Source organism: Lygodium microphyllum, chromosome 24 (assembly GCF_053477565.2).
Source record: "Lygodium microphyllum isolate KBCC chromosome 24, Lygodium_microphyllum_v1.1.10, whole genome shotgun sequence".
NCBI classification, from domain to species: Eukaryota; Viridiplantae; Streptophyta; class Polypodiopsida; order Schizaeales; family Lygodiaceae; genus Lygodium; species Lygodium microphyllum.
Genome location: NC_141158.1, coordinates 48609659 through 48625454, shown reverse-complemented (window position 1 = coordinate 48625454; position 15796 = coordinate 48609659). Strand labels below are relative to the sequence as shown.

The window sequence follows — 15796 nt, the reverse complement described above, 5'->3', positions numbered from 1 at the left end:
AATTGAAGTTGTATTAGTGGCCCTTCTAGCTCGCAAGATGTACATGTCAATATAGAAACTCATCAACGTTAGTTAAAATATGTGCTTATACAATTTACATACATGTACAAGATTCTCCTAAAACTGCGCACTTGCAAACGGTGAACCTGTGCATACTTCCAAGTATTCATTGCTAGCCGGGTTGGTCATAGATTCACAAACTTAAAAGAGTAATACTTTCACATCACTTGCACTCAAGTGCACAATTTTCACTATTTCTTTAACTATTCTCTCCAATGTGCCTGCAAAGACGGAGTGTATTCTTACCAGGTCTGACAGACAGCTATATGACACTGTATTACATAAGTGCTCACTATTCACAGTGACGACCTGCTTCCTATTCAGAGAGCATTTGCTGGTTGCTATTTTTGGTTTACCATAGGCCCATGGCCCATATACCTTGAATCGCTAAGGACTTCTTTCCAGGTCAAAAATGTACGTGTATATATATGCATGGCCAATTGGGAATACAAAAAAGCTAGACACATTAGTACCAGGGCTATTTTTTCTCCATTATCAAAACTATGTTGCAAACATAAAATGTCTTGTACATGCAGGAAAGGCTTGTGAGATTAGATTATTTTCAGTGGTTTCTGGCTCTTGGACTCCCAAAAAAGTAGCTTTGCCTCACAAGAGTTGGTTGTAAGCAAGGCAATGCACCTTAATGTACTAAAGAGTCTTGTAATTTCGGTATCAAAAATCAGTGAATATCGCACAATGTTTCCAGAAAAATCTTTCAAAAGACTACTGTAAGCAGGTATAACTTTCTATTCCACAAAATTATCCTGACCTGGTCAGCCAATTTATGTTACCACTGAACAACGTCCAGATCCTACGCAAGGAGGAATACATTGCAGGACCGGCAGCAGGAGGAACATCCACACTCATCTAACTGGATCTTGAATATTATAAAGAGTCTCACACACTAGAAAAATATGAGTTCACACATAAATAGACAAGTTTGCCTCCCTCTTTGAACTAATTAAACTAACAGATGGAACCTTTTTGAAATCATTTACTGGTACATATGTGGAACTGCACTTTGCTCACTGAAAACTACCTCACCTAGACATGGCAATGTTAGTCAATAACCAAAATCAATCACAGCTTTTCGTTCAAAAGTTCTGATGACGATTGACACGTCACAGTACACTCAATTACAAAATTTTGGCAATCTTTGATGTGTCCATCAAAGCTGCACCCGCTCTTGCACCCGCTCCAGATCACTGATTATCTCTTCAAACTGCTCATCACAAAGAGCCATGAGTTTCAAAACAGGAAGAATAAACAATATCAAGCACAATCCAGTTGGAAGAGCACCTTGATTATATGCCGTATAAAGTAGTCACCAAACCTCTTTGTCACCTTGTTGTCAACGATTTGAACAATATCCTGTCAAAGGGGCATGCACAATAAGAAATTTTCCTCTAGCTGTATCAGACCTTCAAATTTATAATAAACATATGCCACCTTGTCAACATAGAAGTCAACATCTGCATTCGAGACAATCCTATTGTCAATGTCCACCACATGGGTTTTGTGCTTATATGTCATGAGTGCCATTCTGCCGTTGTAAGTACATGTGAGACACAGCAATAAGGGTAAAGGTATTTAAAGGGATTATTGTCCAAATTTTCATTTCACCATAGTAATAATGAAAAGTATATACACAAGATTTTAAATTAACCTGAGAGTTGGCTCATCCACATCCATGAAAGAAGCTAGCTTTGAGATGGGAATTGCACTGTACAGCTTGAGAAAACTACGGATACCAGAAAGCAGCTGCTGTTGGCGCACTTCAGAAAGAAAAAGCTTCAGCTGAAGCCTGTATGCATCCTGCAGGAAAAACCTCCACAAATGATAATCCAAAATACAGCATGTGCTAAAATCCACAAGCCCAGTAAGCCATTACTTTCACAAGACAGCAGCAATAACCATAAAATAACTTGAACCAGTAGGAACAATCACTACCTGATTGTAATTCACTAATGGTTCGTCATAGTTGGGTGGTGAAGGAGTGATGAACTTGGGACAAGCAAAAGAAAACAGCTCATCATATACTGCCTCATCATTTCTCTGCATTCTCAGCATCTTTTCAGAATGTTTTTCTCTCAGCTGACTGTTCACATTCTCTTCCACCAGCTTCCCTTGGGGACACAAGGAGAGACATATTGCAAGAAGAGCATAGAGCTGTTCATTTTTCTTCAAGATTTGTTGAAATTGAGAAGACTGCTGATGATATTGCTTTGTCTTGTGTATATAAAGTAAAATTTGATTGCACGCTTTGATTGCCTCAATATACCTGGACACCACCACCCACAGAGAGAGGGGTGGGCAGACAGACAGACAGAGGTCTTATCAGGAGATAATGAATAAATTCTGATTATCTGCTGAGATAAATTCTGAAAAGAAATTTAGTCTAAAACTGTAAACAGCATACATGACCAAGTGAAAAGGTTGTGCCCTTTTTAATCATAGATGGTCAATACACATGCATAAGAAATGAGTAAACCTCACATTCACGTCTACAAATACAGCCCTGCACAAACCTCCAGCCAAAGGAACATTAAAATCCTTTCCAGCAACATTATATACAACTCAAGGAGTTATATAAAAGAAGGGACCATTAGTATTAATTGCAACCAAACTTCAGGCTGAAGTACCAGCTGGTACCCTTCCAATTCAGGATCTTGTTTGGTTAGTTACACCAAGATTTATATGCAAAATACAAACTAGTTTTTAAATAGCTGCAGTGTCACAAGCATCTTGGGTAAAACAACCAGGCCAAGCATCTAAGAAATAGTAAACTCTGAATCAACCTCATGCCAAAGAAACTCCTTGGCCATTGTCATTGACTTCAATATATTTCAAGTAGTGACTGCAGTATTACTACAGCCAAACCTCAGGCTCTGAACAACAACCATCTGGTACTTTCCCATTGCAGATCTACTTCAATAAGTTACCTCAAAATATATGTGCAAATAAAAAACTATTTCATCAACTGCAGTACCACAAACAAATGTATCAAACCCAGATGGAATTCATCCCTAAATTGGTATCAATAAATCAATTACTACAGATCACATTGTCCACATTCGATTAAGAGAATGATAGGTCATAAAATAAAAATCAAAGTAAACAAAGAAGACTACAAATTCAGAGAGTTAGCTAGTTGATTTCAAACACACACAACATCATCGATCAATATAATCGAAGTTCTCATTCACATGCATGATAAGAAAATTTGTATTACCTGCGGAGCATAATATTTGCAAATACATAGTAGTAGATCGTCGTAATATGGCAGCCTACTATAGAGCTGTAAACACCCTGCTGATTGATATCAATCGGTATCAAGCATTTAAGGCCACTATGATAGTCTCCTAGGAGGCAATGAACTCGTAGAAGCCCTACAATACTGAAATAACCAAGCACTTTGAGTACATTACTTCCACCATGGAAATCATACCCATCTGATGCTGTAAATACCACAGTGCCATCTTTCTCATCCTCTAAGACCTGGAGGATTGTTGATTTTTCAATAAGAGCCTGAAGATAGTTTAGCACTGCATAAACATTCCACACCTGGCAAAAATACAGATCAAAACACATTAGAGCCTCTAGACAATTCCAAATAAAAACAGCCCCCCAAAAAATAAAGCTTTTTCAACCTGCACAATGAACACTTTCCAATAATCAATGCAAACTCTTAGCTCGATGAAAAAACCGTTAACAACTAACCACTTCACTATGTTGCAAAACCTGTCAGTGCACAATGTTTTGAAGACACACGTAAAGCATGTTGGGAATAAAGGGCAATCGTGCCTTTTATACGTGCACGGGTGTGAACACACCCTTAGCACATTTGTACTTTCATATATATCTATCTAAAACCTAAAGAGGTACACACACAAAATTGTACCCAAGAACATCGTGCGTCTCTCTCTCTCTCTGACTCTCACTCTCTACTCTTGCTCACATTTTGCTCTCTACCTGACATTTTCATCGCAGGACATTGCATCGCCACTGCGCATCACTCACTTCAAACTAGTATCAGAGCACATAGGTTGTGCATGTTTCACAAAGCTCGTGACAAGCGAGCAGGAACTTGAAGCATCAACAATCAATGTCTGATACGTGCAGAAGAGACGGCAGGGGCGACAGGCCACAGATCAGGCAACAGGGTCGGCAATAGTCGGCAAGTCGTAGGCTGTAGGAAATAGTCGCAAGCGACCAAGCCACAATCACAGGCAGCCAGCTGCAAGCAAGCAACCAAACTGCAGGCAAGCGACCACGACAAGAAATATTCTTGGCATTGGTTGAAAATCGGACTAATAAAATGTCTTCGCTCTGACAATGGTGGGGAATATGTGTCAAGGACCTTTTGAGCATTTTATGACAACAAGGGGATAAAGAGGGAGCTCACTGCCCCTCAAAATCCACCCCAAAATGGATTTGCAAAGCGTATGATAAAATCCTTACTATGCTATCTCATATTGCATTATCCCCTGGCTTTTGGGCAGAGGCTATTATGACAACTATTCACTTGATTAATCGATCACCGAACAGGTCTTTTGGGGGGGGGGGGGGGGGGGGGGGGGAAGGGGATCCCTCGTGGATCGTGATCGAGCAAGCCACCTTCCTATGCTCACCTAAAAGTATTTGGCTGCGAGGCTTTTGTGCACATTCGTAAAGAAGAACGCAACAAACTAAAGCAAGTCCTGTAAATGCATTTTCCTAGGATATGGTGATGAGGATGAAATGGGGTATTGCTTATGGGATCTCGAGAAAAGGAAAATACTACGCAGCAATGATGTTATCTTCCGGGAAAATCGCATGCATAAACAGCCCGAAAAGACTAGGGAGGCGCGTAGGGTTGTATTCTAGGAAGAAATACCTTTTGGACAGCAAAATGTGTCCGTTGTACAGCAACAAATACCTATTGTAAATGAACTTGCAAATGCAAAAAATAATGTTGGAAATGATCAACCAACCATTGCCCATAATGATGAGCCACTGGATGTGCAGGAACAATCGAGACGACAAGCTGTTAATGCTGATTTGCAGGCTGAAATGCCAAGACGGCAAGCTGAACATGGAAATTTGCAAGCTCAATAGCCAGCAAACAATGATCATTGGGTTAGGAGATTGTCTAGGGCTACTAGACAACCTGATAGATTCATTCCTGATACAAACAATGTGGCTGATTATGTCATGTTGACAGACTGTGGGAAACAATGGACAAACAGGACAACAAGAAATAGTATAAAGCCATGTTGTCAGAGATGGAATCTCTTGAGAAAAATGGCACTTGGGACTTGGTGCAATTGCCTAAAGGGCAAAAAACCCTTCCATGCAATTGGGTTTACAAGATGAAGGTCACTTTTGGTTCCTCGCCGAAGTACAAACCAAGATTGGTTGCGAAGGGATACAAGCAAGAACAAGGAGTTGACTTTAATGAGATCTTCTCTCCTGTTGTCAAGATGACTACATTGAGAACCATTTTGGGCTTGGTTGCAACTGAAGATATGGAGCTCATACAGATGGATGTAAACACTACATTCTTACATGGTGATCTACATGAAGAGACATATACATGTAGCAACCTGAAGGGTTTGTGGCAAAAGGAAAAAAGAATATGGTATGTAAACTCAAAGGGAATTTATATGGGTTGAAACAAGCACCAAGAGAATGGTATCATAAGTTTGATACATTTATGCAATTTCAAGGTTTTCATAGAAGTCAGTGGATCACTCCTTGTACACCAAGAAGGCAGTAGATGGCAGCCTGATTATCTTGGTTCCGTATTTTGATGACATGTTGATTGCTGGCAGGGATACTCATGCCTTGGACTCACAAAAGCAAAGTCTTCATGGCAGCTTTGACATGAAGGATCTTGGTGATGCAAATCACATTTTGGAATGCGAATACTCAGAGATAGATCCAAAGGATTACTCTATCTATCTCAGCAAGAGTATATCTCCAAGGTTTTGCAACGTTTCAATATGAAGGGGGGAAAACAATTAGGATTCTATTGCCTCCATATGTGAAACTCAATGGAGAGGACAGCCCTACATCAGATGATGAGAATGCTGAAATGGCCAAGTTACCATATGCTTCAATTGTTGGCAAATTTAATATATGCTATGGTTGCTAGGCGTCCTGACATTGCCTTTGCAGTGGGAGTGGTTAGCAGATACATAGCAAACCCTGGTAAAAAGCATTGGGAAGGAGTGAAAGATATTATGATTTACCTCAAAGGCACAAAGGATTTGTGCATCTATTTTGGAAAGCAAAAGGCATTTGTCGTTGGCTTTACGAATGCAAACTATGCTGGTCATGCGGACTACAAAAAGCCCACTTCTAGATATGTGTTTACCTTCACAAGAGGAGCAGTCTCTTGGATCTCCAAGCTACAAAAGTGTGTTGCATTGTCTACTACAAAGGCAAAGTATGTGGCTACCACTGAGACATGCAAGAAGGCTTTATGGCTTTCACATCTAGTGGGAGAGCTTGGCATTACAGAGTTACCTGTTCTCCATTGTGATAGTCAAAGTGCTATCATACTAACACGCAATCCCATCTTTCATGCAAAGATGAAGCACATACATGCGAAGTATCACTTCATTAGAGATGTACTTGACAGCAAAAACATTGAGCTTGTCAAAGTACATACAAATGGTAATCCTACAGATCTTCTCACGAAGGGTCTTCTAGCAGAGTGGTTTGCTCATTGCCGACATATGATGGAAGTTGGATAGGTATACGTATTTCAGCTTTGTACATACCTAGACTTAGCTTATTCTTTTCTCCTCTTAAGACACATTGCCTTTAGGTGGAAGGTTGTTGAAAATAAAAGGCCATCGTGTCTTTTATATGTGCACGGGTGTGAACACATCCTTAGCACATTTGTACTTTCATATATATATCTATCTAAAACCTAAAGAGATACACACACAAAATTGTACCCAAGAACATCATGCATCTCTCTCTCTCACCCTCACTCTCTACTCTTGCTCACGTTTTGCTCTCTACCTAACATTTTCATCACAAGACATTGCATCGCCACTGCGCATCGCTTACATCAAAGCACACATGCCAATCCATGAACATGCAAACAATGAGCACGTATTATGAAATAGTCTTGCACTACCACTCTCACTAGACTTAATAGTTACACTGGCAAAGCGAGTGGTCATCTACAACTGTAGATGTCCAAATCCCTACAAGCCCACGGAGGCATGTAGACTATTATTGTTTATATTTTCCTACGTTATGATTCCAATTGGATTTCTAACCGAGAAATTAATCCAATAGTACCAGCTTTAACCCAGGAATATCGAGGTAACATAATGGTGTAAAAGAACAAGCACCAGCTTCGGTATGGATCACATCATTAACCAAAGGCCACGAAGCCGATCTAATAGTGTAGGAGAACAAGCAGTAACTTCAGGGCAATGGCAAATAAAAGAACTACAACATATTTCCAGTAAGAGTTCAAGAAAGTTGAAACCCAACACAGAAGGGGACACAAAGCTGAAAGCAAAGGAACTGCGGAAGAGCCTGAGATTTCTAGTAAAACAGCTACAAGGAAACATTCAGAGAAGACTGGGCTGCACAATCTTCTGGTTAGATTGGACACCTGATATTATACACGTGTAATGTCCAGTGTTGTTACCTATAAACAAGGGCTTAAGCTTTTTAAATGCCACCACATTAAGTAACTCAATTAATGAGTAGTCCAGGCAAAAAGCGTGGGGTCCAGGCTTCTCTTGTAAGGTTTCCACTATTCAGAATTAGGCTGTCAGAACTGTTTAGAACTTTGCCTGTCAGAATTTTGGGTTTTCTGCATGCTACAGAGTTTTGTTTCGGAGATGTTCTGGAATACAGTAACAAAAAGGTGCAGCATACTTGGATATTAAGATCATCTAGTTCATAGCAAGAAATGTACCAAGATACCTATACATAGGATCTGGGAATGGCACAAAGGTGTAGGATCGTGCTCCCACTATAGGGTTGTCACCTATGGTGACAAAACCTTCAATAGTTTTAAAATGGCCAAAAACGTTTTTTAACCTGCAACGCTGAATTTGGCAAAAAATAAAATGCTTGAGTGAAACTCAGAAATTGCAAAACCAACACAGATACAGCTTAGGCATGAATGTCTGTGCATCATGGTGATAAAGATTCTTTTGCTGCGGATAAACATCCTAAATGAGGTGATATATATATATTTCATAGGAAACATGTCTCACATCGAATGCATCTAAATGAATGCACAATACAGCACAATGTCCAAGTCTGACTAGAAGTTAGTATACCTCATACTCAAGACCATCTTGAGTATAGTCACTACCAAGCTTAAGCTTTGACCAGGTAATCTTTCCATTACTCATCCTATAAACTCTGGATTCTTTCCAAGAAATCCATTCATAGTCCTTCCAAAGAACTGCAGAGTTTTCCTATCCAACAAACTCCAATACATCAATCACTACTTCAATGTTCTATATGCTGTTGTGTCAGAGTGCAATGGAGTGTGAGACAAGCATGGAGCAGGAACAGAGCTGAGTGAGAGTGAGAGTGGGAGTGAGAGTGAGAGAATCCCAAGGTGAGTGTACCAGTAAGTGTTATGGTACACAAAGAATAAAAATGTATTTATATGTTAGCATACAAATAAGGGTGTGTTCACACCCGCAAGTTTGTACACGTAGAGATTAATGGGACTTTAGATCCGAAGGGACTTTACACCCAACAACCTCCCACTTAAAGACCCGAAGTGGTACCCATAAGCTAGCCAACTCAACGCTCATGTTGAGCCTTTGCAAGACTTTTAGTGAGAACATCTGCAAGATTATCTTTGGTTTTGACCTTAGCCAGTGTGACAAGTCCATCATCCAAGACTTGTTGAATAAAGTGATACCGAATGTGTATGTGTTTGGTACGCGCATGGAACATGGCATTCTTAGCCAGACATACTGCACTTGTCATGAGGACATGTATTTTTGAAACCTCACTTAATCACATAGTTAAGTAAATGTTGTACATGTGAGGTGTAATTGGGATTAGAGTAAGTTGACGAGCTCGGAATCCGAGAAAATCACGGCATGTCAAAGGCAAAAGTTGCTATAAGTTATGCCGCATAGATACTTGGTGGAATCTGGTGCCAATTGTTGGCCTAGGTCATTCACTTGGCCATAAGTGTCAGTTGTTGACACTAGGAAAGTGGCGTTTAATAGTACCTAATGCCAATTTGATAGTCAAAGATGGCACATAAACACTCAAGAATGAAAGTTGCCCAGCCAATTTAATTATTGGCCAACCATATTATTTTCAAGGCACCGAAATAAGTATTAGATTAATTTTCAGTACTTAAAGACCGAAAAGTAATATTTAATTATGGATAATGCTAGAAAAACCATTTGGGAAGGTTGCCACTTGTTAAAAATGCCCATACAAGACTAAAAAGCGTCTTTAGAGGCCAGAGAGAGGCATTTTTAGTATATTCAGCCTCCAAGAGAGAGGGAGGAGATGATGTTAGTTTGATTTGCAACCATTGGAGAACCTTCTGAGGCAACCATTGGAGGACCTTCTGAGGCAACCAAGGGCAAGAGAAGACCAATCAACAGCAGGTAACAGGATCTACAAGCTGTGGAGACAACGCAACAATAGTAAATGATTGATTTTCTTCAATTCTTCGCGAAGAAAGTCTAAATTTTCTCTCTCCTCAGCATTCTCTCATCTCCCAACCTTGTGTTAGAGGTAGAGTCATCCCTTGGACAGGCTGTGTTAGGGTTTCCACATAGTTAGGGTTTGATTCAACAGTGTACAGCATACGACAGAGGACACATGAGCAGTCACGTTAGCAGTCTGCATAGGTGCCACGTGGCAGCCTGCAGTCAGACAGTGCAATCAGACAATTATTTGGCATTATTTTATTGCAAGATCTGGTCATTTTAATGCCTTTTTTTTATACTTTATATAGCAGTCCTCCAGCACATTGTTGACACATTATTATTCATATTCTGATCTTGAGATCTATTGGTTGAAACAGATTGTGCTCAGGCTGACAGAGATTGAGGTCATCAAGTCGGAGACACACGCAGATATTTCCTCTGCCCCCGTGTATATTTCTACACTCTTATACAACATACTACACTGCAGATTTTCTACGTTTAAACTCTCCTTTTCTCTCTCTTCTCTCTGAGTTCACTCTCTCTCAGTCTTTGTCCTACGCTCCCGCATCGCTGTACTCTGACATGGTATCAGAGCGGTGAAGATGAACTCACCGAGGGCTAAACCTATCTGAAGAGGAGATTTTGGCACAACACAAGGCTGTGTTTCCACAATTCGAGGGCGAGCGGGAGGGCAGCGCATCGGATCAAGGCTGAAGCGAGCGTCGACGTGCGGAAAAGGAATCTAATCGATGAATTTGCTGTAGGTTATTGCTGTTTGAAGGGGAAGAAGGCTGCATTTTAGGTCTTCCATTCCAGAATTTACCTTTTCATCGCCTCTGACAGGTGAAGAAGGTACGGGCAGAGATGGAAACAGCCCTACCAGGCTGCGTTTACACAATCAAAGGGGGCTGCTTTTGCGCTTGTGCAGGCATTGCAGGTGAACGTGTCTACAGAGGCTGATTTGGAGTTCCAGGCGATCATGGATAGGAAGGTGCCTGTCCTACCGGCTCTTCCATCGGATCAAAAGCTTGATGGTGACAATTATCCCATCTAGCGGGTGATGATGTTGGCCCTTTTAAAGTCTTACGACTTGGAGGAGCTTGTGTTGGAGGAGATCAACCATCTCTCAGTGCTAGATGAGTCCAAACTCTCTTCTAGTGCTCGGGCGGAGTTTGTAGGGACCGGTTAGGCACGGAGATCGAGATAAACTGTCCTACATGCAGTGAGAGAGACAGAGAGAGTGAGAGAGAGTAGAGTAGAGAGTGAGCACGTTCTAAGGTACAATGACGAGTGTATACCTTTAGGTTTTTAGATAGATATATATGTGTAAGTACAAGTGTTAAGGGTGTCTTCACACCGGAGCACATTTAAAAGGCACGAGGCCTTTATTCCCAACAACCTCCCACCTAAAGGCAATGTGCCTTAAGAGGAGAAAAGAATCAGCTAAGTCTAGGTATATACAAAGCTAAAATACATATATCTATCCAACTCCCATCATCTATCAGCAAGGAGCAAACCGCTCTGCTGGAAGACCCTTCGTGAGAAGGTCTGCAGGGTTATCATCTGTATGCACTTGGACAAGCTCAATGCTTTTGCTGTCAAGTACATCTCTAATGAAGTGGTACTTCACCTGTATATGCTTTGTCTTTGCATGAAAGACAAGATTCCGTGCTAGCATCCGTGCTAGCATGAGGCACTTTGACTATCACAATGGAGAACAAGTAACTCTGTGATGCCAAGTTCTCCCACCAAACGTGAAAGCCATAAAGCCTCCTTCCATGCCTCAATGGCAGCCACATATTTTGTGTTCCATTAATAAGGTAATTTATAGGAGACAAGCGTGAGAGATGACCGTCCGGGGGCCTTGGGCACCCGAACGGGGTCAAGGGAAGCCTAGAGGGTAAGAGAGTCTAAGAATAGTAGGACTCATCTAAAGCGGAAGGCTAGCAAAGAAAACGGGGAGAGAGGAGCCAGCACTCATCTAGGCGAGGTTGGGAGGTGAAAGAAGGATCACTCGTGCTATTTCTTATACTTCATACTTGACGGTCGTCAAGAGTTTAGCTACTACTCGTTATACACGCAATACGGAGAGAGAGAAGTCAGCACTCATCTAGGCGAGGTTGGGACGTGAAAGAAGGATCACTCGTGCCATTTCTTATACTTCATACTTGACGGTCGTCAGGAGTTTAGCTACTACTCGTCATACACGCAATACTCTGCCTCTGTAGTAGACAACGCAACACACTTTTGTAGCTTGGAGATCCAAGAGACTGCTCCTCCTGTGAAAGTAAACACATACCTAGAAATGGACTTCCCGCAGTCTGCATGACCAACATAGTCTACATCCGTTAAACCAACGGCAGATGCCTTCTGTTTTCCAAAGCAGATGCACAACTCCTTTGAGCCTTTGAGGTATCTCATAATACCTTTCACTGCATCCCAATGCTTCTTGCCAGGGTTTCCCATGTATCTGCTAACCACTCCTACTGCAAAGGCAATGTCAGGACGTCTAGCAACCATAGCATATATCAAATTGCAAATAATTGAAGCATATGGTAACTTGGCCATTTCAGCATTCTCATCATCTGATGTAGGGTTGTCCTCTCCATTGAGTTTCACATATGGAGGCAATGGAATCCCAATTGTTTTCCCCCCTTCATATTGAAACGTTGCAAAACCTTGGAGATATACTCTTGCTGAGATAGATAGAGTAATCCTTTGGATCTATCTCTGAGTATTCGCATGCCAAAATGATATTTGAATCACCAAGATCCTTCATGTCAAAGCTGCCATGAAGACTTTGCTTTTGTGAGTCCAAGGCATGAGTATCCCTGCCAACTATCAACATGTCATCAAAATACGAAACCAAGATAATCAGACTGCCATCTATTGCCTTCTTGGTGTACAAGGAGTGATCCACTTGACTTCTATGAAAACCTTGAAATTGCATAAATGTATCAAACTTATGATACCATTCTCTTGGTGCTTGTTTCAACCCATACAAACTCCTTTTGAGTTTACATACCATATTCTTTTTCCCTTTTGCCACAAACCCTTCAAGCTGCTACATATATCTCTTCATGCAAATCACCATGTAAGAATGTAGTCTTTACATCCATCTGTATGAGCTCCATATCTTTAGTTGCAACCAAGCCCAAAATGGTTCTCAATGTAGCCATCTTGACAACATGTGAGAAGATCTCATTAAAGTCAACTCCTTGTTCTTGCTTGTATCCCTTCGCAACCAATCTTGCTTTGTACTTCGGCGAGGAACCAGAAGCAACCTTCATCTTGTAAACCCATTTGCATGGAAGGATTTTTTGCCCTTCAGGCAACTACACCAAGTCCCAAGTGCCATTTCTTTCAAGAGATTCCATCTTTGACAACATTGCTTTATACTATTTCTTGTTGTCATGTCTGTCCATTGCTTCCTTGAAGCAAGATGGTTCACCACAGTCTGTCAACATGACATAATCAGCCACATTAATTGCACCAGGAACAAACCTGCCAAGTTGTCTAGTAGCCCTATACGATCTCCTAACCCAATGGTCATTGTTTGCTGGCTGTTCTTGCAAATTTTCATTTTCAGCATGCTATCCTGGCATTTCAGCTTGCAAATCAGCATTAACAGCTTGCTGTCCTGCACATGTAATGCCTCATTTTCATGGGCAATAGTTGGCTGATCATTTCCAAAATCATTTCTTGCATTTACGGATTCATTTACAGCAGGTATTTGCTGCTGTACAGCGGGCACATTTTGCTGTCCAAAAGGTATTTCTTCCCGAAATACAACCCTACGGACCTCCTTAGTCTTTTCGGGCTGTTTGTGCATGAGATTTTCATGGAAGATAACGTCATTGCTGCGTACTACTTTCCTTTTCTCGAGATCCCACAATCTATACCCCATTTCACCCTCGTCACCATATCCTAGGAAAATGCATTTACAGGACTTTGGCTCAAGTTTGCTGCGTTTTTATGAAGGTGGCTTGCCCGACCACACTTCTTGGAGAACTCCCCCCCCCCCCCCCAAAGACTTGTTTGGTGACCGATTAATCAAGTGAACAACTGTCATAACAACCTCTGCCCAAAAACCATGGGGTGATGCAACATGAGACAGTATCGTGCGGACCTTATCTTGTATGGTCCGATTCATACGCTCTACAACTCCATTTTGGGGCGGATTATGAGAGGCAATGAGCTCCGTCTTTATCCCTTTGCTGTCACAAAATGCCTCAAAGGCCTTGGACACATATTCCCCACCATTGTTAGAGCGAAGACACTTAAGTGTCTTATCTGTCTGATTTTCAGACAATGCGAAGAATTTTTTGAACTTATCATGCACTTCATCCTTGCTACGAATGGGGTAAACCCATACCTTCCATGTAGCATCATCGACAAAGGTGACAAAATATTTCTTTCCCCCTAAAGATAATCCCGGCATTTGACATATATTTGAATGTACTAACTCTAGAGGAGAAGATTTCAAAGAAAAATACTTTTTATGAGACTTCTGTGCATGTTTGCCATAAATACAATGATCACAGTGCTCAAAATCAGCATAACGAAGACAAGGCAAGTAACCCAAACGAGAAAGCACTTTCATTCCTGTTTGACTCATGTGTCCCAACCGGCCATGCCACAAAGAAATGCTTGGCTGCTCGGTCACGGCAACAACATGGTCACGCACACTAGATACATGAAGTGGATACAAAGTATCACTCTTGCAACCTTTGGCAATAACCCTAGATCCCTAACAGATCTTCCATTTTCCATCACCAAAGGTGGTATGAAAACCATCATCATCTAGCTGCCTTGTGCTAATCAAGCTCTTCTTGAGCTGAGATACATGCCGTACATGTTGAAGTGTAAAGATAGAGCCATGCTGAAACGGTAACTACACACTGCCAATACCTGCAATCTCACATGCATAGTTGTCCCGAAGATGACCAACACCATGTCGACCCCCTGTATAGGCAAAAAACCGCTCACGATGAGGGGTGACAGAAAAGGAAGCAACTGAATCAAGAACCCAGGTATGCATGTCATCATCTGTATCTGCAAGTAAAGCATGTGTACCAAAATGTGAAGAGACAAAGAGTACATCACTCCCACTATCACTGTCATGAGTGACTACATTCACCTCTTCAATTTTTACACTACTCTTCTTAGGCTGATTGTCCTTCTTCTCTTCCTTGCAATCATCTATCTTCTTGCCTTTTCCTTTCTCTTTTTTCCACTTGTACCAGTCACGTTTAAAGTGACCATTCTTGCCACAATGATGGCATTCAATATCTTTGCCACGTAATTTACTGCGTCCCTTGCTATCATATTGCCCTTTTGCTGTGATCTGCCCCTAGTATGCAAAGCATTGGAAGACTTACTGGATGCATTGTTCTGCCGATTCATCTCTTCCATAAGTAGAGCACTCTCTACATCAACGTACAAAAGGATCACATTAGAATTGCTCATAGCAGTCCTAAATGTATCCCAACTCTTTGGAAGGGGGCAAAGCAAGAAAGTAGCCTTAAATTCCTCATCAATAATAAACTTCAAGGCAACCAACTGGCTGAAAATGGAGTTAAACTCACTCAAGTGAGTAGACATTGCTGTACCTTCTTCCATACGCAAATCCATAAGCTTTTTCAGCCAATACACTTTGCTTGCAGCACTCTTCTGTGCATACAGTCCTTCCAATCTAGTCCATATAGCATATGCAGAATCCAAACCTTCAATGTTGAAGAGCAAGGCATCAAAAATCGATAGCTCTATGGTTGAGCGTGCAAGCTCATTCAACTCATCCCAATCGTCCTGATCCATGTCCGCAGGCTTTGCCCCTTTAGTTTTGATCGGCTTTGCCTGCTTCTTTTGTAACACAATATTGTAGCACTGTTTTTGCCACACTACAAAATTGTGTGCACCTTCAAGCTTCTTTATATTCATCAAATTACTGCTGTCATTGCTGCCAGCCATGGTTTTCAGCCCAAATGTGACCAAAAAACTAGCAAATGTAGGCCCAAACTGTCACCCAAGTGACCAAGGTACAAACAAGTACCAATCAGCAATAAATGACCACGCAAAAGTAC

The 15796-nt window shown here is 41.3% G+C and overlaps 1 protein-coding gene across 1 annotated transcript in view; it reads right to left on the bottom strand.

Annotated features, from left to right (window-relative positions):
- Window positions 1-923: 923 nt before the first annotated feature.
- Window positions 924-15796, bottom strand: part of LOC148015060 (uncharacterized) — a 33748-nt gene continuing 18875 nt past the window's right edge. Inside the window, exons 2-7 of the mRNA XM_087665389.1 lie at window positions 3293-3624; window positions 2011-2341; window positions 1727-1875; window positions 1510-1603; window positions 1360-1431; window positions 924-1282 (exon numbers count right to left, since the gene is read on the bottom strand). Coding sequence (XP_087521515.1) covers window positions 1229-1282; window positions 1360-1431; window positions 1510-1603; window positions 1727-1875; window positions 2011-2341; window positions 3293-3624 — 1032 coding nt within the window. The 3' untranslated portion in view covers window positions 924-1228. The remainder of the gene's footprint in view (window positions 1283-1359; window positions 1432-1509; window positions 1604-1726; window positions 1876-2010; window positions 2342-3292; window positions 3625-15796) is intronic.